The 22,339-nt window shown below is 52.7% G+C and overlaps 1 protein-coding gene across 1 annotated transcript; it reads left to right on the top strand.

Annotated features, from left to right (window-relative positions):
* The first annotated feature begins 5,332 nt into the window (after positions 1–5,332).
* On the top strand, positions 5,333–21,693 carry LOC131591531 (valine--tRNA ligase, mitochondrial-like). The gene is made up of 16 exons (XM_058862339.1): positions 5,333–5,431; positions 5,961–6,051; positions 6,480–6,607; positions 7,446–7,549; positions 7,644–7,725; positions 8,303–8,379; positions 8,921–9,123; positions 9,787–9,857; positions 10,396–10,521; positions 11,131–11,235; positions 11,349–11,417; positions 11,497–11,575; positions 12,217–12,347; positions 13,072–13,224; positions 14,914–15,114; positions 21,679–21,693. Exons 1-16 carry the CDS (start codon positions 5,333–5,335, stop codon positions 21,691–21,693), a joined length of 1,734 nt encoding a protein of 577 aa, XP_058718322.1.
* The last annotated feature ends 646 nt before the right edge of the window (positions 21,694–22,339 follow it).

Below are 22,339 nucleotides of genomic sequence, written 5' to 3'. Positions count from 1 at the left end.
GGGGGTCCCCGCAATATCCCCGTGGAAGCTGGAATGTCCGAGGAAATGGATGTGACAATTCTCGGGGCTGAACCTGGCTCCCAGCGCTCTGCAGCGTAGGACGCGAGAGAGCAGGGCCGGGGGACAGCGGGGTAGGAGCGGCGAGGTGCTTCGTGCTCTGGGTTTGGTGTCGCTGATGTTTCCAGAGCCAGAGCAGGTTGATTTGGTTCTGGTGCACTGGAACGGGATCCAAACCTTGGAAAGCTTTGAGACCAATGGGGAGGAAATGTTTTAAAACGAATGTGTTTCTTAATAGAAGGCAGGTTTCAGTCTGTTTTTTAATTGATTTTAAAGGAAATATCTTTTGAGGAAAATTGAAAAAAAATGTTTATTTTAATAAGTAGGGCGTAGGTAAGAGGAAAAAAGGATGAATAACGAAATGATAATTGTTTTGTTGTGGAGAAAAGAGCAGGAGATTTAGAAGGGTTTTTCTGCACGTACGGTTTGGATGTTTTTGGAGTTGGGCTGTGGCGTGGATCTTTTTGAGCCGTGCGGTGTTTTGGTGGTAGCCTGGGTTTTTGGATCGGAGTAAAGTTGAATAGTTTTAGAAGAAGTTGTTACGGTTTTGGCAATTATTTTGTATTCACTAATCAATGAGAAGTTATTTTAAAAAAGTAAAAAATTGATTTCTTGTTGCCTTTGTTAGACAATAGATTTGAGAGAGAATTTGTGTGAGGCTGTATTAGTACTGTATGTAGATTGTGTGTTCAAAGAATTTTTTTCTTTCTTAGTTTTGAAGTTACAGAACTTATGTTTGGGCATAAAGCAGATGGTGGGGATATAATATAATGGAATTTTAGGACATTTTATTTTTTATTGTATATCTTTGCCTTAATGATTAAATTAATGCTTTTTAATTTTAGATATACTTTTATAGAAATACAGGTAAATATAAATAGTGGTTGTAATATTTAGTAAGTAGAGGTATTTATATGTGGTTTTTATTCAATATTAGGTTTTTTTTGGTGGTAGACAGTGTGTTGCTTTATTTTTTTTATGTTGTGTACTATGTGAAATTTCGTTTCTGAATAAAGATGATTTTATGAATGGGTTTTTTTGTATTTTAGGTAGAATCAATTAAAATAGGTTTTGATAGGTATTATTGGGATTTTAGTTCTCTATTGTATGTAGGGGTTCAGATGGGGTAGGGTTTGTTTGGTTAGGGGAGTTTTGGGTGTTAATTAGGTGGCTTTTGTTAGATGCAGTTTTCAATTTTTGAAAGTATTTTATTGAGTGGTTTTAAGGTGATTTTTAGTAATTGATGGTCTAATCTTATTTTGTTTGTAGTTCTGTGTAATAACAGATATGTTCTATTTATTTAATGTTGTCTTTTTTAGTTTAGGTGTTGATGATAAGTTTGGATTTCTTTCTGTTGTGGCATTTCTTAGTTTCCTTTCTGGGGACACAGGCATTTATATGGTGGATTTTTATAGGTATATTTTTGTGGGTGGTATTTTTTAACTTTTTAGTAGTTTAGATTGTTTTTTTAATGTTTTTAATTAGCTATTAAATTTTTTTATAGAGTATTGGTAATTATGTATTACTATAAATGTAGAGCTTTGGGGTTTTCTTTACTAATGTTTAGGGTTAGTTGAATGGTCTTGAGTTTAGTGAGTTAGTTTGATTATTTTTTAACAGTTGGTGTGATTTGTTGTGTGGAGTTCAATAGGGTTGCTTTTTATTTATGTTTAACTTTGCTGATGTTATAAGAACTGTTAGTGAAAGAGCATAGTATCCGTTTTTGCCGGTAGTGGGTTGTACGGTGTGGGTTTTGTTTGTGTTACCTGTTTTGGGGTTTTCTTTGTTAGCGAGATTAAAGTTTTTATTTTGGGGTTAATTTGTGATTAAATTAAAAAATTTTAGGGCAATTTAGTTTTTTGATTCGGGGGTGCTGTGATAGAGTACTTTATTGGTTTTATCTGGTATTGGTGGTGTGGATAGAGGGAATATTTGCTTTGCAAGTTTACTTCAGTATAGGTAGTTGAGGTGTTAGGATGCGTTGTGTTTCAGTGTTGAATCTTTTTGAGGCGGTTTGGATTTTTTTCTAGGTTTAGATTTTTTTCCCTTGGCTGGTGGAGGTATTGTGATTTTATTGATGATATTGGTGGGAATTTGATGCTGTTTGTTTTTTGGTTATTTTATTTTTAGGAATTGGATTTTTGCAGTTGGACTGAAAGAATTCACTTTATTTCAAAACATACTACTTTAATGACGTAAAGGTTCCCATATTAACTCCTCAGTCTTTTAGATTCTTTTTCTCATTTAGGTTTTCCAGAATTTATGGATAATTTAGCAATCAAGCAGGAAGGGAACCCCATTCTTGAAAAGATGGCTATGGAAAAACCTGTGTCTAACAACACGTACCTGACAGAGGGCAACAATTTTGCCGTTATTACAGGGTCAAATACGAGTGGCAAATCAACGTTGGCAGGGATCTGCCGGAGGAGAGGAGTTTCTGGTGGGCTCCCAGTGGCATCTGATGGAGTGATGGTGAGAGCATCTCATAGGGTCTGGGGGAGCACCTGGATGCACTTGGACCCGGAGCACCGCTTAAAGGAGGTGGTGAGGGACAAAGCTTTTTGCCAGGAAGCAGCACCTGAACAGCTGAGCCACTGTGGATTTGCAGGGGTGATCTTTCTCCTTTTCCCTTTTGATTTCATCTTGGCAGTCCCTCCCCGGTGCCCTCAATCTGTCACAAGAATTCCAAAAAAAAAAGGCTGAGGAAACAGTGAAAAGAAGGGGTATAGGTAAGGTGGAGTTCAGGTGTACCCCACCCCAAACCCTAAACAGCAGCCCTAACAGTGCCACCATTTCCCTGAGGCAGCTGCAGGCAGGAACCCTAAAGCAGGAGAGTGCCAGAACCCTCGAGAGCTGCAGGCAGTTCCCTGGTGCTAGGGCCAGCCAGGAGATAGTGGGGGGACGATCCGTAGGGTTGGGGAAACAGGGGGTTTCCCGCCCCGCCCCACCCTGGGCTCTCGGTCCCTCCGCAGCCGGGGATTGCTCCCACCCCTCCTCGAGGCGGCGGTTGGCAGGGCTTCGTGCCTGGCCTCCGCAAAGAGTTCGGCTCTGTCAGCCTCTGCCCTGTCTCAGGGCCAAACTTAGGTAGGGTAGGGAGCAACTGTGGATTGCCTGGTCCGGGCTAATGGACATCTCTTGGGGCCTATGGATAAGGAGCATCCCCGGTTGCAAGCGTAGGGTTCTAACTAAGTTTGTAGGGTTCAGCGCGGGAGCTTGGCAGTGACACAGAGAGGTTGAGGGAGGGCTTCAGAGGTCGAGGGCTGGAGACAAACAGTGAAAATAAAAAGGGTACAGGTTGGGATATAAGGTAGAGTACAGGACTATTCAAACCCTAAACAGCAGCCCTAACAGCGCTCCCGTTTCCCTGAGGTAGCTGCAGGCAGGAACCCTAAAGCAGCAGAGTGCCAGAACCCCCGAGAGCTGCAGGCAGTACCCCTGGTGCTAGGGCCAGCCAGGAAGAGATAGTGGGTGCTAGGGCCTACTGCTGTCATATAAGCTGGGGTTTCCATCCTTGGGGTACCCTGGGCTCCCTGTCCCTCACTGACTGGAGAGTCTTCCTCCCCTCCTTGAGGTGGTGGTAATTTGGCTGTGTCAGCCAATACTGCTGTGAAGCAAGCCTCTGCCTCCCTGCGGGGTGAAGTGTGCGGCCCATGAACCTGGGCATTCTCTAGAGAAGGTAAGTGCTGGGTTTTCACAGATGTGCTGCTAAGATCCTGCATTGATATTTGGTCTTCTAGATTGTAGCTGACCAGGAGACGACATCCTGGCGATGGCAGAAACTTCCCGGATAGCGCAACGGCCTTCCAGGGCGTCCTCGTGTGGATCCTCCCCGCTGGGCATCCGAGAGCTGAGTCGAAGGCTACAAATTGCAGCGGGGCTGAAATCGGGGTGCCGCGTCGGGACTCTGGACCTGGGATTATGGAGTCAGCTTTGGGGATGGGGAGGTCCAGGCTGTGGCCCCTTAGGCCACGTGAAGGGAGAGCCTCACTTTTGTTCACAGTGCTGAGGTGCGCAGGACAGAGCAGTCCTGGGGCGTGTTGTATCACTTGTCCATTGTGCCTTCTGTGTCTTTTGTGCCTCTCGTGTTGTATGTGCCTCGCCTTATCTCTTCTGGGGGCTTACCAGAAACCCCGGTGTCACTCGTAGCATCTCTGATCTCTGGGCTCCTCAGCCCGATGCCATCGAAGCTTTGCCTCTGGATCTCTCAGAGGCCTCGGAATCGCGTCTCTCTTTTAAAAGCATCCGATCGGATGTCTTTTAGAGGTCTTGTTCTGAGCTGTGTCAACAGCCGTGCGCCGCGAGGATCCATTGCTGTGGCTTAGGTCTTGAAGAAACGCAGAGATAGGTAGGGGGCTGTGGCCCTCAGATTCTCGGGCATCCGTCTTGGCAGTTGCTGGAGTTTGTCATTCCGTCAGCATCTTCTTCCTCCCGGGTTCTGCGAGCTTCATCAGCTCGCCTTCATTCTCACCCGGCTCATCTCGTTCCGCGTTCTCTCGGTCCTTGCGGCCATTCTTGTGGCCCAGAGTTTTGTCTCCCCGTTGTGTCCCCTCGTCTGTTGTCTTGTGTGTCACGGGTGTCTGGGTGTAGTTGTCCCGGAGCTGCTCTGTCCTGCTGCCCAGCCTGGGTGTAGGTGTAAAAGGCCGAGTCCCAGGCCCCTGTAATTTGAAATTTGTGATGTAGGGTGTAGTTGGAGTCTAGCGGGTGTTCCTAGATGGAACTTGGGGTGGCACTGGGGACATTGGGGGTGGCACTGGGGTCATTGGGGATGGCACTGGGGACATTGGGATGGCTCTGGGGACATCGGGGGTGGCACTGGGGACACCTGGGGTGGCACTGGGGACATTGGGGGTGGCTCTGGGGACATTGGGGCTGCTCTGGGGATGGGATCCTGGGTTTTGTGGTGTGTCCCCAAGTTTCCCTGATGTCCCCAAGTGTCCCCTGATGTCCCTCGAGTGTCCCTCGAGTGTCCCCTGGTGTCCCCGAGTGTCCCTGAGCTGTCCCCCGGTGTCCCCAAGCTGTCCCCTGATGTTCCTGAGCTGTCCCCTGGTGTCCCCTGGTGTCCCCGAGCTGTTTCCAAGCTGTCCCCTGATGTCCCCTGGTGTCCCCAAGCTGTCCCCGAGTGTCCCCAAGCTGTCCCCGAGTGTCCCCAAGCTGTCCCCGAGTGTCCCCTGGTGTCCCCAAGCTGTCCCCGAGTGTCCCCAAGCTGTCCCCAAGTGTCCCCCGGTGTCCCCAAGCTGTCCCCAAGTGTCCCCCGGTGTCCCCGAGCTGTCCCCTGATGTCCCCAGAGCTGGAGTTGCCGGTGGCCACCACTCGTCCCCAGACCATTTTTGGTGACGTGGCCGTGGCCGTGCACCCGCGGGACCCGCGCTACCTGGTGAGGGGCGGGGCCGGAAAGGGGGTGGGGCCGGAAAGGGGGTGGGGCCTCAAAGGGGTGGGGTCTCCCCTGGGGGCAGGGCTTGAATGGGTGGGGCCTCAAGGGGGGCGGGGCCTCAAGGGGGGCGGGGCCTCACCTGGGGGTGAGGCTTGAATGGGGCAGGGCTTGAATGGCTGGGACCTCGCCTGGGGGCGGGGCCTCAAAGGGGGCAGGGCTTGAATTTGGGTGGGGCCTGAATGGGCGGGGCCTGACCTGGGGGCAGGGCTTTGGGACCCTTTAATTGGTGTGGGCGTGGCTTTCCCTGCAGGGCAGCCATTGGCTGTCCAGGTTTGGCCCCTCCCCTTTGACCATATAAGGGTAAAGGGGCGGGGCTTGTGTTAAAGGGGCAGAGCTTCTCTGCCTGAAATGGCTCTGGGGGTGTGGCCAAGGGCTGGGGGGGGCCTGGCCTGGCTGGGATTGGTCCAGAGCTGGAAAGGGGGCGGGGCTTGCTCTTAAAGGGGCGGGGCCAGGGCTGACCACGCCCCCTCAGCACCTGCAGGGCCGGCAGGTGAGGCACCCGTTCAGCGGGGCCCTGCTGCCCGTGGTGAGCGACCCCAGCGTGGAGCCCCAGCGTGAAACCGGTACTGGGGAAACTGGGAGGGACTGGGAGGGACTAAACGGGGACTGGGGGGGACTGGGATGAACTGGGATGGACTGGGATGGAACTGGGAGGGACTGGGATGGACTGGGAGGGACTGGGATGGACTGGGAGGGGTTAAAGGGGCACTGGGAGGAACTGGGATGGACTGGGAGGGACTGGGAGGGGTTAAACAGGGACTGGGAGGGACCGGGATGGGCCCTGGGACTAGTCTGGGACAGAAAAGGGAGCAAGGAGTGACAGCAGGTGACACAGGTGACACAGTCCAGGTGTCTCAGGTGACACAGGTGACACAGGGGTGTCTCAGGTGACACAGTTCAGGTGCCTCAGAGATGTCTCAGGTGACACAGGTGACACAGTCCAGGTGACACAGGGATGTCTCAGGTGTCTCAGGTGTGTCCCTGTCCCCAGGTGCGGTGAAGGTGACCCCCGGGCACAGCCCCCAGGACCTGGCTCTGGCCCGGGCCCATTGGCTGCCCCTGCCCTGCGTCATCGGGGACGATGGCACCTTGTGTCCCCCGGGGGGAGGCTGGCTGCAGGTGAGCTGGGGACACACCTGGGGACAGCTGGGGACACACCTGGGGACAGCTGGGGACAGCTGGGGACACACCTGGGGACACCTGGGGACACCTGGGGACACTGGGGACAGCTGGGGACAGCTGGGGACACACCTGGGGACACACCTGGGGACACACCTGGGGACAGCGGGGGACACCTGGAGACAGCTGGGGACACACCTGGGGACACTGGGGACAGCTGGGGACAGCAGGGGACACCTGGGGACACACCTGGGGACACCTGGGGACACCTGGGGATACACCTGGGGACACCTGGAGACAGCTGGGACCACACCTGGTGTCCCCAGGGTGTCCCCGTGATGTCCCCCCAATGTCCCTCAGTGGTGCCAGGGTGTCCCCAATGTCCCTCCCAATGTCCCCTCCTGTCCCCAGGCTGTCCCCCTGATGTCCCCAATGTCCCCTCTGTCCCCTTGTGTCTGCAGGGTGTCCCCAGTGGTGCCAGGGTGTCCCTGTGATGTCCCCGATGTCCCCTCCTGTCCGCAGGGTGTCCCCAGGTGTCCCCAGGGTGTCCCCAGAGTGTCCCCCTGATGTCCCCAATGTCCCCTCGTGTCCCCAGGGTGTCCCCAGTGTCCCCTCTGTCCTCAGGGTGTCCCCGATGTCCCCAGGGTGTCCCCAGTGTCCCCTCCTGTCCGCAGGGTGTCCCCAATGTCCCTAGTGTCCCCACTGTCCCTTCTGTCCCCAGGCTGTCCCCAATGTCCCCAGGCTGTCCCCAGTGTCCCCGCTGTCCCCTCTGTCCCCAGGGTGTCCCCAATGTCCCCAATGTCCCCCCAATGTCCTCACCTGTCCCCTCTGTCCCCAGGGTGTCCCCAGGTTTGAGGCCCGTTCCCGTGTGGTGGCAGCGCTGGCCCAGCTGGGGCTGTTCCGGGGGGTCCAGGACCACGCCATGACCCTGCCCCTCTGCAGGTACCCCCAGCTGTCCCCTCAGGTGTCCCCAGGTGTCCCCTCAGGTGTCCCCAATGTCCCCTCCTGTCCCCAATGTCCCCTCCTGTCCCCGCAGCCGCTCCGGGGACGTCGTTGAGTTCCTGCTGAAGCGCCAGTGGTTCCTGAGCTGTAGAGACGTGGCCCAGAGAGCCCTGCAGGTGACACACCTGGGGACACCTGGGGACACACCTGGGGACACCTGGGGACACCTGGGGATACACCTGGGGACACCTGGGGACACACCTAGGGACACCTGGGGACACCTGGGGGGACACCTGGGGGGACACCTGGGGACACCTGGGGATACACCTGGGGATACACCTGGGGACACCTGGGGCCACACCTGGGGACACCTGGGGACATGGGGACACCTGGGGACACCTGGGGACACCTGGGGACACCTGGGGACACCTGGGGATACACCTGGGGACACACCTGGGGACATGGGGACACCTGGGGACACACCTGGGGACACCTGGGGATACACCTGGGGACAGCTGGGGACACACCTGGGGACACCTGGGGGTGTCACACACACACCTGAGGTGTCACACACACACCTGGGGACACCTGAGGTGTCACACACACCTGAGGTGTCACCTGGAGGTGTCACACCTGAGGGTGTCACCTGGAGGTGTCACACACACACCTGAGGTGTCACACACACCTGAGGTGTCACCTGGAGGTGTCACACACACCTGGAGGTGTCACACCTGAGGTGTCACCTGGCCGCAGGCGGTGACGTCGGGGAGGCTCCGCCTGGTGCCCAAATTCCACGAGAAGAACTGGAAAACCTGGATGGAGAACGTGGGGTGAGGGGGAGGGGCTGGGGGAGGGGTCCAGGTACCTGGGGAGGGGTCTCAGGTGTTTGGGGAGGGGTCCCAGGTGTTCAGGGGTGTCCAAAATCCCCCAAAATCCAACCCAAAAACCCCCAAATCCCACAAAATATCCCCCAAAATCCCACCCAGGTACTTGGGGAGGGGTCCCAGGTGTTTGGGGAGGGGTCTCAGGTATTTGGGGAGGGGTCTCAGGTGTTCAGGGGTGTCTCAGGTGTTTGGGGAGGGGTCCCAGGTGTTCAGGGGTGTCTCAGGTGTTTGGGGAGGGGTCCCAGGTGTTCAGGGGTGTCTCAGGTGTTTGGGGAGGGGTCTCAGGTATTTGGGGAGGGGTCCCAGGTGTTCAGGGGTGTCTCAGGTATTTGGGGAGGGGTCCCAGGTGTTCCCAGGTATTTGGGGAGGGGTCCCAGGTGTTCAGGGAGGGGTCTCAGCTGTTTGGGGAGGGGTCCCAGGTGTTCCCCAGGTGTTCAGGGGTGTCCCAGGTGTTTGGGGAGGGGTCTCACTGTCCCCTCTCCCCCAGGGACTGGTGCCTGTCCCGCCAGCTGTGCTGGGGTCACCAGGTGCCGGCGTTCCAGGTGAGGGGGGGTCCCGCAGCCCCCTCCCCACGGGGGGGTCCCGGGGGTCCCGAGGGTCCCTGGTTCGTGGGGAGCAGCGAGGCCGAGGTGAGGGGGGCGGCGGCGACGGCGCTGGGGTGTCCCCAAGAGGAGCTGCACCTGGAGCAAGGTGAGAGAAACACCCCAAAAACACCCCAAAAACACCCCAAAAACACCCCAAAACCAGCCAAAACCAGCCAAAATACCCCAAAACCAGCCAAATCCACCCCAAAAACAGCCAAAAACACCCCAAAACCAGCCAAAACCACCCCAAATCCACCCAAAATCACCCAAATCCCACCCTGGGGTGTCCCCAAGAGCAAGGTGAGAGAAACACCCCAAAAACACCCCAAAACCAGCCAAAACCAGCCAAAATACCCCAAAACCAGCCAAAACCAGCCAAAAACACCACAAAAACAGCCAAAAACACCCCAAAACCAGCCAAAAATACCCCAAAAACAGCCAAAAACACCCCAAAATACCCAAAACCACCCAAATCCCCCCCCGGTGTCCCTGATGGGTTTTGGGGTCCCCTGGTGACATTTCAGGGTTCCCCAGTGACACCTGGTGACATTTCCCACTCTCCTGATGACATTTTGGGGTCCCCCGGTGACATCTGATGACATTTGGTGACATTTTGGGGTCCCCTGATGACATTTCAGGATTCCCTGGTGGCACCTGGTGACATTTTGGTGACCCCTGATGACATTTTTGGGGTCCCCCGGTGACATTTGGTGACACCTGGTGACACCTGGTGACATTTGGTGACATTTGGTGACATTTCCCTCCCCAGACCCCGATGTTTTGGACACCTGGTTCTCCTCCGCCCTCTTCCCCTTCGCCGCCCTGGGCTGGCCCGAGCAGGTGAGACCCCAAATGTCCCCAAGTGTCCCCAGATGTCCCCAAAATATCCCCAAAATGTCCCCAGGTGCCCCCAAATGTCCCCAAATGTCCCTAAATGTCTTCAGGTGAGACCCAAAATGTCCCCAGGTGAGACCCCAAAGATCCCCAAATGTCCCCAAGTGAGATCCCACTGTCCCCAAATGTCCCCAAATGTCCCCAGGTGAGACCCCAAATGTCCCCAAGTGTCCCCAAACGTCCCCAGATGTCCTCAGGTGAGACTGCACTGTCCCCGAATGTCCCCAAGTGTCCCCAAATGTCCCCAAACGTCCCCAGGTGAGATCTCGCTGTCCCCAGGTGTCCCCAAGTGTCCCCAAATGTCCCCAGATGTCCCCAGGTGTCCCCAGTGTCTCCCCACACGTCCGTCAATGTCCCCTCAATGTCCCCAAGTGTCCTCTCAATGTCCTTGTGTGTCCCCCAGATGTCCCCAAAATGTCCCCAAGTGTCCCCCAAATGTCCCCACGTGTCCCCAAGTGTCCCCAAGTGTCCCCTGTGTCCCCAGAGCCCCGCCCTGCGGCGTTTCTACCCCACCTCGGTGCTGGTGACGGGCGGTGACCTCCTCTTCTTCTGGGTGGCCCGGATGGTCCTGCTGGGCCAGCAGCTGACAGGACAGGTGCCATTCCAACAGGTGAGTGTCACCTGTGTCACCTGTGAGTGTCACCTGTGTCACCTGTGTCACCTCAGTGTCACCAAATGTCACCTGAGTGCCACCTGAGTGTCCCCTCAGTGTCCCCCCATGGTCCTGCTGGACCAGCAGCTGATGGGACAGGTGCCCTTCGGCCAGGTCAGTGTCCCCAAATGTCCCCAAATGTCCCCAAATGTCACCTGAGTGTCCTCAAGTGTCTGATCCTTTCCTGGGGGTCACCTGTCCCCATTTTGGTGTCCCCAATCCCATTTTCATTGTCCCCAATCCCATTTTGGGGTCCCCAGTCCCATTTTGGGGTCCCCAATCCCATTTTCAGTGTCCCCAATCCCATTTTCAGGGTCCCCAATCCCATTTTTGGTGTCCCCAATCCCATTTTCAGGGTCCCCAATCCCATTTTCGGGGTCCCCAATCCCATTTTTCCTGTCCCCAACCCCATTTTGGTGTCCCTAATCCCATTTTCAGTGTCCCCAATCCCATTTTCATTGTCCCCAATCCCATTTTGGGGTCCCCAATCCCATTTTCAGTGTCCCCAATCCCATTTCGGGGTCCCCAACCCCATTTTCGGGGTCCCCAACCCCCTGTCCCCCCCAGGTTCTGCTGCACTCTCTGGTCCGGGATTCCCAGGGGCGCAAAATGAGCAAATCCCTCGGGAATGTCATCGACCCCCGCGACGTCATCGGGGGGGCCACGCTCCAGGTACCCCCAAAAACCCCCAAAACCCCCCAAAAACCCCCAAAAACCCCAAAATTCCCCCCAAAACCCCAGACCCGCCTGATTTTGGGGCGGTTTTGGGGCTTTTCCTCCCCCAGGAGCTGCAGGAGAAGCTGCAGAGCCAGACTCTGGACCCCCGGGAGCTGCAGACGGCCCAGGAGGGGCAGGTGGGACCCCCAAAAGTGACCCAGGACCCCCCGAAATCGCCCCCCCAGGGGCCCCCCTGACCCCCCAAACCCCCCCCAGAGGCGCCAGTTCCCGCAGGGGATCCCCGAGTGCGGCGCCGACGCCCTGAGGCTGGCCCTGAGCAGCCACAACGCCCACGGTGAGACCCCCACCCAAATCACCCCAGATCATCTCTGGGGACCCCCAAATCACCCCAAAACCCTGCTGGGGACCCCCAGATCACCCCAAATCACCCCTGGGAACCCCTGAATCACCCCTGGGGACCCCCAGATCACCCCAAAACCCTGCTGGGGACCCCCAGATCACCCCAAAACCCTGCTGGGGACCCCCAAATCACCCTGAATCACTCCTTGGGACCCCCAAATCACTCCAAACCACCCCAAAACCCCCTTGGGATCCCCCAAATCACCCCAAAACCCCCCTGGGACCCCCAAATCACCCCCAAACCCCCTGCAATCCCCCAAATCACCCCAAAACCCTGCTGGGGACACCCAAATCACCCCTGGGACCCCCCAAATCACCTCTGGGACCCCCCAAATCACTCCAAAACCCCCCTGGGACCCCAAAATCACCCCTGGGATCCCCCAAATCACCTCTGGGGACCCCCCAAATCACCCCAAAACCCCTGGGAACCTCTCCAGGGTGGCACTGGGAGTTACTGGGAGGAGCTTTGGGCTACTGGGAGTTACTGGGAGGAGCCCCAGTGGGCACTGGGGAGGGTCTGGGGGTTACTGGGGGGGTCCTGGTGCCCCCCCCCCGACCCCAAATTTCCCCCCCCAGGCCCCGAAATCCGTCTGGGCGTGGCCTCGGTGCTGACTCAGCGCCGCTTCTGCAACAAAGTCTGGAACAGGGTGGGCTTCGTGCTGCGGGCCCTGGAGGGGGAGAAGGGCACCCCAAAACCGCCTGAGGAGGTGACAGAGACCCCCGGGACCCCCGGAAACCCCAAAAAACACCCCCTGAAACCCCAAAAACACCCCCTGAAACCCCAAAAACACCCCCTGAAACCCCCAAAACACCCCCTGAGACCCCCAAAACGCCCCCTGAGACCCCCAAAACGCCCCCTGGGACCCCCAAAAACACCCCTGAGACCCCAAAAACACCCCTGAAACCCCAAAACACCCCCTGAGACCCCAAAAACACCTCCTGAGACCCCAAAAACACCTCCTGAAACCCCAAAAACACCCCTGAAACTCCAAAACACCCCCTGAGACCCCCAAAAACACCCCTGAGACCCCAAAAACACCCCCTGAAACCCCAAAAACACCCCTGAAACCCCAAAAGACCCCCTGAGACCCCCAAAACGCCCCCTGGGACCCCCAAATTCCCATTTTCTCCCATTTTTCCCCATTTTCTCCCCGTTTTTTCCCCGTTTTCTCCCATTTTCCCCCATTCTTTCCCAATTTTCCCCATTTTCTCCCCGTTTTTTCCCATTTTTTTCCCTGTTTTTTTCCCATTTTTTCCCCATTTTCCCCATTTTCTCCCCGTTTTTTCCCATTTTTTTCCCTGTTTTTTCCCATTTTTTCCCAATTTACCCCATTTTCTCCCCGTTTTTTCCCATTTTCTCCCATTTTCCCCCCATTTTCTCCCATTTTCTCCCGTTTTTTCCCAATTCTCCCCGTTTTCTCCCCAATCCAGGTGTTCCCCTCGTCCCCCCTGGAGCGTTGGCTCCTGTCCCGCCTGGCCGGGGCCGTGGCCGAGAGCTGTCGTCGTTTGGAGTCACTGCAGCTCCAGGGCGCCGCCGCCGCCGTCCAGAGCTTCTGGCTGAGGAGCTTCTGCGACGTCTACCTGGTGGGGAACCCCAAAAACACCTGAAACACCCCTGAACACCCCAAAAACCGCCAAAAATACCCCTGAAACACCTCAAAACACCCTGAAACACCCCGAAACAGCCCAAAACAGCTGTCCAGAGCTTCTGGCTGAGGAGCTTCTGCGATGTCTACCTGGTGAGGAACCCCAAAAACACCTGAAACACCCCAAAAACACCCCAAAAACTGCCAAAAACACTTTTTTTGGGTTCTATGTTTAGCTTCTTTTTGGGGGTCTGGGCTCAGGTTTTGGGGTTCCAGACTCGGTCCTAGACTCGGTTCTAGACTCGGTCCTAGACTGGGTTCTAGACTCTGTTCCAGGCTCGGTTCTAGACTCGGTTCTAGGTTTCGGGGTTCTAGACTCGGTTCTAGACTCGGTTCTAGGTTTCGGGGTTCTAGACTCGGTTCTAGACCGGGTTCTAGACTGGGTCGTAGGTTTTGGGGTTCTAGATCCAGTTCTAGGTCTCGGGGTTTTAGACTCGGGTTTCGGGGTTCTGGGTGTCGGGGTTTGGGGGTTCTCCAGCTTCATTTTTTGGGGTTCCTGTCTCAGTTTTTGGGGTTTTCCATCTCCATTTTTGGGGTTCCTGATCCCTTTTTGGTTTCTCAATTCCATTTTTGGGGGGTTTCTGATCCCATTTTGGGGTTCTTGTCCCCATTTTGGGATTCCTGACTCAATTTTGGGGTTCTTGTCCCCATTTTGGGATTCCTGACTCAATTTTGGGGTTCTTGTCCCCATTTTGGGGTCCTCCCTCCCTGTTCTGGGGTTTTTTCCCCATTTTTAGGGGTTTTTTTCCCCATTTTGGGGTCTCTCTCCCCATTTCAGACCTTTCGCTCTCCCTTTGTCCCCCAGGGGGTTCCTGAGATGTCCCCAATGTCCCATTTTTGGGGTTTTTCACCCCAAATCCCCTTTCCTGTCCCCAGGAGGTTCCTCAGGTGTTTCAGCTGTCCCCAATGTCCCAAATTTGGGATTTCTCACCTCAAATCTGCCCCCAGGAGTCCCAAATATCCCAATTTCAGGGTTTTTTACCCCAGACCTGTCCCCAGGAATCCCCAATGTCCCAAATTCCAAGTTTTTTACCCCAAAACCCCTCCCCTGTCCCCAGGAGGTGACTCAGGTGTCCCCAATGTCCCAAATTTGAGTTTTCTCACCCCAAATCCCCTCCCCTGTCCCCAGGAGGGGGCTGAGGTGTCCCAAATATCCCAATTTTGACGTTTTTTACCCCAAACCTGTCCCCAGGAGTCCCCAATGTCCCAAATTTGGGATTTCTCACCCTAAACCCATCCCCAGGAGTTCCCAGTGTCCCAAATCCGAGGTTTTCCACCCCAAAACCCCTTTCCTGTCCCTAAGAGGTTCCTCAGGTGTTTCAGGTGTCCCCAAATGTCCCAAATTTGAGGTTTCTCACCCCAAATCCCCTCTCCTGTTCCCAGGAGTCCCCAAACGTCCCAATTTTGAGGTGTTTTACCCCAAATCCCGTTTCCTGTCTCCAGGAGGTGGCCAAGGTGTCCCCAATGTCCCAAATCTGAGGTTTTTTACCCCAAACCTGTCCCCAGGAGGTGGCCAAGGTGTCCCAAATCCGAGGTTTTTCACCCCAAACCCCTCTCCTGTCCCCAGGAGTCCCCAAACATCCCAAATCTGAGGTTTTTCACCCCAAATCCCCTCCTCTGTCCCCAGGAGGTGGCCAAGGTGTCCCTGCAGTCCCCGCAGCTCCGTCCCGCTGTCCTGGCCACGCTGGTGGCCGCGGCTGAGCTGGGGCTGCGGCTCCTGGCCCCCTTCGCCCCCTTCGTGGCCGAGGAGCTGTGGCAGCGCCTGCCCCGCCCCCACCCCACGCCCCCCAGTATCTGCCGGGCCCCCTTCCCCGACCCCCAAAAACTGGTGAGGCTGGGGGGGCTTGGGGGGGGGTTTGGCGGGGTCCTGGGGAGGTTTGGGGGGTCCCTGGGAGGTTTTTGGGCAGGTTTGGGGGATTTGGGGAGGTTTTGAGGATCCCTGGGAGGTTTTTGGGAAGGTTTGGGGCAGATTTGGGGGGTCCCAGGGAGGTTTTGGGCAGGTTTGGGTGAGTTTGGGGGAGGTTTTGGGGGGTTTGGAGGGGACTGGGGAGGTTTTGGGGGTCCCAGGGAGGTTTTGGGGTGGGTTTTGGAGGTTTGGGGGATCCCGGGGAGGTTTTGGATGCGTTTGGGGGGGTTGGGGGATCCCAGGGGGGTTTTGTGCAGGTTTGGAGGATTTGGGGAAAGTTTTGGGTGAGTTTGGGAGGTTTGGGGGAGGTTTGGGGTGGGTTTGGGGGGTCCTGGGGAGGTTTTGGGTGTGTTTGGGGGGGTTTTGGGCAGCTTTGGGGGGATTTGGGGGAGGTTTTGGGTGAGTTTGGGTGGGTCTGGGGGTCCCAGGGGGATTTTGGGTGGGTTTGGGGGTTCCAGGTGGGGTTTGGGGTGGGTTTGGGAGGTCTGGGGGAAGTTTTGGGTGGGTTTGGGGGTCCCAGGGAGGTTTGGGGGATCCTGGGGAGGTCTTGTGTGAGTTTGGGTGGGTCTGGGGGAGGTTTGGGGGGTCCCAGGGGGATTTTGGGGGAGGTTTTGGGTGGGTTTGGGGGTTCCAGGTGAGGTTTGGGGTGGGTTTCAGAGGTCTGGGGGAGGTTTGGGGGTCCCAGGGGGATTTTGGGGGAGGTTTTGGGTGGGTTTGGGGGTCCCAGGTGAGGTTTGGGGTGGGTTTCAGAGGTCTGGGGGAGGTTTGGGGGTCCCAGGGGGATTTTGGGGGAGGTTTTGGGTGGGTTTGGGGGTTCCAGGTGAGGTTTGGGGTGGGTTTGGGAGGTCTGGGGGAGGTTTGGGGGTCCCAGGGGGATTTTGGTAGAAGTAAATATTAAATAGATTAAATATGATAGAAGTAAATATTAAAAATATTTAAATGAGGGACTTTTTGTTTATTATTTGGTTAGAGGCAAGACATTTAAATGAATAATATAGAAATGAAAATATACACATCTATACTAAAGAAATAAATAGAGGGAGATATATATATATGTATATATATTAATATATATAGCCATAAAAAAGAAATAAGTACAAGTAATCCATATCTAGACAAGTAGATTAATATTCAGTATGAAAACTATATGGATAGATGCTAATATAATAAATTTTAATATCTGTTATGCAACATATCTATGTCTATAAATATAGCAAGTCACTATGATAGAAGTAAATATTAAAATATTTAAATCAAGGGACTTTTTGTTTATTATTTGGTTAGAGGCATGGCATTTAAATGAATAATATAGAAATGAAAATATACACATCTAGAATAAAGAAATGTAAATAGGGAGATAGATAGATAGGTAGATAGAGATATATACATAGCCATAAGAAAGAAATAAATACAAGTTATCTAAATCTAGAAAAGCAGGTTAATATTCAATATGAAAAATATACGGATAGATGGTAATGTATTTTAATACATGTTATGCATTGTATCTATATGTATAAATAAAGAAATCAGTATGATAGAAAGAGATATTAAAAATATTTAAATCAAGGGACTTTTTGTTTATTATTTGGCTAGAGGCATGGCATTTAAATGAATAATATAGAAATGAAAATATACACATCTATAATAAAGAAATGTATATAGGGAGATATATATATGTATATATATACATATATAAATATAGCCATAAAAAAGAAATAAATACATGTAATCCAAATCTAGACGAGTATATTAATATTCAGTATGCAAACTATATGGATAGATGCTAATATAATATGTTTTAATATCTGTTATGTATTATATCTATGTGTATAAATATAGAAGATCAATATGATAGAAATAGATATTAAAACTATTTAAATCAAGGGTCTTTTTATTTTTTATTTTGTTACAAGCAGGGCTTTTGAATAAATAATATAGAAAGGAAAGTATACACATCTATACTCCAAAAATGAATATAGGGTGGTACATATATATATATATTAATATATATAGCCATAAAAAAGAAATAAATACAAGTAATTTAATCTAGACAAGTAGATTAATATTCAGTATGAAAACTATATGGATAGATGTTTATATAATAAATTTTAATATCTATTTAATATCTATTATGCTAATAGAATATACTTTAATATCTGTTATGTATTATATCTATTAGTATAAAGAAGTTCAATATGACAGAAATAGATATTAAAAATATTTAAATGAAGGGCCTTTTTGCTTTTTATTTGGTTAGAGGCAGGGCTTGCTAAGTTCCGATGGGGGGTTTTTTGGGGCGTTCCTTGGAGAAGGGTTTTTGGAAGGGGCTTGCACACGTTCTTTCTTGCCGGGCTTCTTTGCACGTGCGGGGGCGACCCCCGCCCAGCCCCGGGCTGAGCTCTGCGGCAGTGCTGCCACCTTGTGGCCACAGAGCGGTACTGCAGCTGTGCCCCGGCGCGGGCGGGGCCGAGCCGAGCCGAGCCGAACCGAGGCGTGCCGTGTCGAGCCGGGACCCCCCCCCGCAGGAGCCGGGTCGGGCTGATTGCCACACTGAAGTTTGCGGCCGGCCGGTAGGACCCCGGCAGAGGCGTCGACTCCAATGCCTGCCGCCGCAGGCGCAGCCGCCGCCCAGCTCCGGAGCCGCTGAGCCCCGCCGCCACCGTCCTCGCCCCGGGAAAGGCGGCGGAAAATCGGGCGGAGTGCTCGGAGTCGGCCGGCTTCGTCGGGTTTTTCGTTCAGGCAAGTAAGCTAGACAGACGCGCTGAGAGCAGCGGGGGCCTCGATCGTGCCACAACAAAGATGGCCGCTCGGCCGGAAGTGGCTTCAGCCACAACAAAGATGGCGGCGAGGAAGGGCGGAAGTGACGTCACGCCCCTCACAAGATGGCTGCCGAGTCGCGGCTGGCTTTGACCTTCCAAGCATGGCGGCCGAAAAGGCGGGAAAATCCAAGGACCCCGGGCGGTGGGTGTCTACTCGACTGCCTGACAAACACCCCGACGCCGACGCCGCTCCGGCGCAATTTTCCGCGGCTTTTCCGGCCGTGCCGACACGGGCTGTACGCTCAGCGGCGCCGGGGCCGGACGCGAGCCAGCCGGGCGCCGACAGGCAGCGGTGAGGACGCCTCTCTCTGACGGGGTCCTTGCCGCGGCCCGCTTCGGCTCGGCTCCGCTCGGCTCCGCTCGGCACGGCTCCGCTCGGCTCCGCTCGGCACGGTTCGGCACGGCTCCGCTCGGCTCGGCTCGGCACGCCTCGGTTCGGCTCCGCTCGGCTCGTCTCGGCACGCTTCGGTTCGGCTCCGCTCGGCTCGGCTCGGCTCCGCTCGGCTCGGCTCGGTTCCGCTCGGCTCGGCCCCGCCCGCGCCGGGGCACAGGTGCAGTACCGCTCTGTGGCCACAAGGTGGCAGCACTGCCGCAGAGCTCAGCCCGGGGCTGGGCGGGGGTCGCCCCCGCACGTGCAAAGAAGCCCGGCAAGAAAGAACGTGTGCAACCCCCTTCCAAAAACCCTTCTCCAAGGAACGCCCCAAAAAAACCCCCATCGGAACTTAGCAAGCCCTGCCTCTAACCAAATAAAAAGCAAAAAGGCCCTTCATTTAAATATTTTTAATATCTATATCCATCATATTGATTTTTTATATTTATACACATAGATATATTGCATAATAGATATTAAAATATATTAACGTCCATCCATATATTTTTCATATTTATTATTAATCTACTAGTATATATTTGTTACTAGTATTTATTTCTTTTTCATCTCTCTCTCTCTCTCTCTCTCTCTCTCTCTCTCTCTCTCTATCTCCCTATATTTATACCTTTGTTATAGATTTCTATATTTTCATTTCTATATTATTTATTTAAAAGCCCTGCCTGTAACTGAATTTAAAAAAAACATCCCCTTCACCTTAAATGATTATTTAAATATTTCTAATGCTTATTTTTATCAAATTTATATACTATTTTGAACTAGCCCAGGGGCACTGGGACCGGCCCAAAGGGACCCCGGCGGTGCCCGAGACCCGCGCCCGGAGCGGACGGATCTGCTGCTCCTGCTCCAGCTGCTCCTGCTGCTCCTGCTGGCAGCCTCAGTGCTGGCAGCACAGGGCAATTTCTATGGGGTTGGGAGGAAATGTGCTGTTTCAAGCTGGGATCACTGGCTTCTGTGGGTGGGGAAATCTTGAAGACTCAGCCGAGTCCTTCCTGAGAATTGCAAGGCTCGTGTCCCTGTGATTCTTGAGACAGGGTTTAAGTAGCTGCCATCGACTTGAGACAGCATCGAGTGGGTTTGTTCGAGTGGCAGAAATGATTTCTGTGCCTGGAATAAGGTGTCTTGGGATAAGCAACTCTCTTTGGTGGCAGAATGAACCGGTCTTTTTCCTTTTTCCTTCTTTTTCCTTCTAGATTGCGGAGCATTGGAGACCGGCAGCTCTGTGCTGCTCTTTGTTCACCTGTTGTGCTTGGAAGAGACGTGAAACTGCGGGGAAGCTGCGCTCGCCGTAGTGGCCAGAGGGAGAAGCACCTTGTCCATCTCGTCCATCTTGCCGGCCCCTGGCGTGGTCCTTTCCCCTCTGGCTCCTTGTTTCCCTCTTGTCCAATCAAGGACAGAATCCCTCTGTCCTTGCTGTGTGTTCTGCGCTCGGCCTTTTTCTGTGTCCTTCTCCGTGGCTCACTCACGTGCCTTTTTTAATTCCGTCTGTCTCTCTGCTCTTCCCCGTGCCCTTGTTTCCCAGTGGCTCCTTGTGTCCCCTTCCTTGGCTCTGTTCTTTTTCAATCCCTCTCTGTCTTGCTGCCCATGCCAGGTTTTGGGTTTGGGTGGAAGTTTTGGTTTTTTGGTGGTTTGGTTTTGTTTTTGGTGGTTTTTTGGTGATTTGGTTTGGTTTTTTTTCCGTTTTGTTTTGTTTTTCTATTTCATCCTACAGCCCATTCTTTTGTTCTTTCTTTTCTTCCTGTGTCCTCTCTGCCACCACTCCCTCTTTCTGCCTCTGGCCTGTGCCTGGGGTTTTTGGGGAGGGATTTCTGGCACCTGCCCCCCCTTTTCTTGTTGCAGCAGAGCTCCTTTTTGGGAGGGGGTCTAGTCCTAGAAGGGCTTCCAATAAAGCAGGGTGCTGCTGTCCAGGGCAGTTGGAGTTGTTCTGTGCCTTCTTTGGGGGTGAGGAGCAAAGGCTGAGGGGGACGGGGTGGGCACTGGGGGGCTCCCATGTCCCTTGGGGCACGCCGAGGTCCCCGGCAGAGGGAGGCAGGCGCTGCGCTGGAGGAGCAAGGTGAGCGGGGAATGGGGAGGGCTCGTGCCGGGTACCCTTGCCCAGAGGGGACCCCGAGCTGCCAGGAAATTCCCTGCGAGGGCTGGATGCAGAATCCAAAAACCTGTGGAGCTGTTCTGGTTTTTACGGTAGGCATTGGCAAGGAACAGGAATGGATCTCTCTAAATTCCCTTGGAAAGAAACCCCCTCTCTGTGCACGCCGTCTTTAGGGTTTTGTTATGTCAGGAACGGCTTAGGGTTAAGAAAGTGGCTTTTGTTTTTCCACCTCTTACTTCCCTGTAAAATATGAGTGTATAAAACACATCTGTGCATCAATGAGGCATTAAAATGCACCAAGTCTGTGTCTCTAAGTTGCATAGAGATGAGTTCCATAGAGACGAGTGCGTTCTGCACTCGGGGTTGTCCAGGGCTTTATATTTTTGTTATTCTGATTTGTTCGGTGAATGAATTTATAGAGTTTAAAATAGAAAGAAATGCAAATTTCAAAAAGCAGAAAAATAGAAAGAGAAATAGATAAAGATATAAATGTAAAAATAGAAGGCCCTATAAATAGAAAATACATAATAGAAGTAATGTCCATAAATCTACACATCTAAAAGATAAGTAATCTCATGTATGTTATTGTAATATGCTTTAACCTATATTCCATAGAATTAATACAGGAATATATACAAAATATAGCATAAATAAAAACTATAAATCTCAGTTGAAAAGAATTATTTAAATCTAGTATACAATAAAAGCTTGCTTTTTTTTATTTGGGTACAGTCAGGGCTTTTAAATAAAATGTACAATATAGAAATATATATATTAAATATATAAAGATATATAAGGGTTATAAATACATACAAATAGGTTTCTATTTAATATATAATAGGAATAATATAGATGTAGTTGTTAATAGAGATGTCTTTTAATATAGGATACCTTGTGTGTTATGCCTAGTTCAATATAGTATATAAATATGAATATAAATTTGATAAAAATAGGCATTAAAATATTTAAATAATCATTTAAGCTGAAGGGGCTTTTTGTTTTTTATTTGGTTAGAGGCAGGGATTTTAAATAAATAATATAGAAATTAAAATATACAAATCTATAATAAAGATATAAATATAGAGAGATATATATAGGCATAAATAAGAAATAAATACAAGTAATATCAATCTGTCTAGGGAATGAGCAATGGGTTCCTTCTGCCCCTGCCTTCGGTCTTGGGGTAACAGCAGCACAAACTGTGAGCTGTGAGGATGATGAGGGCTCAGAGCAGCCCCAGGTGTGAGCTCTGAGGATGATGAGGGGACAGAGCAGCCCCAGGTGTGAGCAGTGAGGATGATGAGGGCTCAGAGCAGCCCCAGGTGGGAGCAGTGAGAATGATGAGGGGACAGAGCAGCCCCAGGTGTGAGCTGTGAGCATGATGAGGGCTCAGAGCAGCCCCAGGTGTGAGCAGTGAGCATGATGAGGGGACAGAGCAGCCCCAGGTGTGAGCAGTGAGGATGATGAGGGGACAGAGCAGCCCCAGGTGTGAGCAGTGAGGATGATGAGGGGACAGAGCAGCCCCAGGTGTGAGCTGTGAGGATGATGAGGGGACAGAGCAGCCCCAGGTGTGAGCTATGAGCATGATGAGGGCTCAGACCAGCCCCAGGTGTGAGCAGTGAGGATGATGAGGGCTCAGAGCAGCCCCAGGTGTGAGCTGTGAGGATGATGAGGGGACAGAGCAGTTCCAGGTGTGAGCAGTGAGGATGATGAGGGCTCAGAGCAGCCCCAGGTGTGAGCAGTGATGAGGATGAGGACGGGGTGGGTCCTACTGGGCACTGTTTCAGGGGGATGGTTTCCCTCATCTCATTTGGGCATGGAGCAACTGGAGGAGAGAGGTTTATGGCCGGG

The sequence above is a fragment of the Poecile atricapillus genome, chromosome W, assembly GCF_030490865.1.
Source record: "Poecile atricapillus isolate bPoeAtr1 chromosome W, bPoeAtr1.hap1, whole genome shotgun sequence".
Taxonomy (NCBI): domain Eukaryota; kingdom Metazoa; phylum Chordata; class Aves; order Passeriformes; family Paridae; genus Poecile; species Poecile atricapillus.
This window is presented reverse-complemented; position numbering and strand designations above follow the sequence as displayed.

Excerpts from the sequence above, each read along its gene's own strand:
- LOC131591531 (XM_058862339.1), top strand. The coding sequence starts at position 5,333 with ATGTCCCCAGAGCTGGAGTTGCCGGTGGCCACCACTCGTCCCCAGACC. Across the intron at positions 9,858-10,395 it reads CCCTGGGCTGGCCCGAGCAG|AGCCCCGCCCTGCGGCGTTT; the intron begins GTGAGACCCCAA and ends CTGTGTCCCCAG. Across the intron at positions 10,522-11,130 it reads GACAGGTGCCATTCCAACAG|GTTCTGCTGCACTCTCTGGT; the intron begins GTGAGTGTCACC and ends TGTCCCCCCCAG.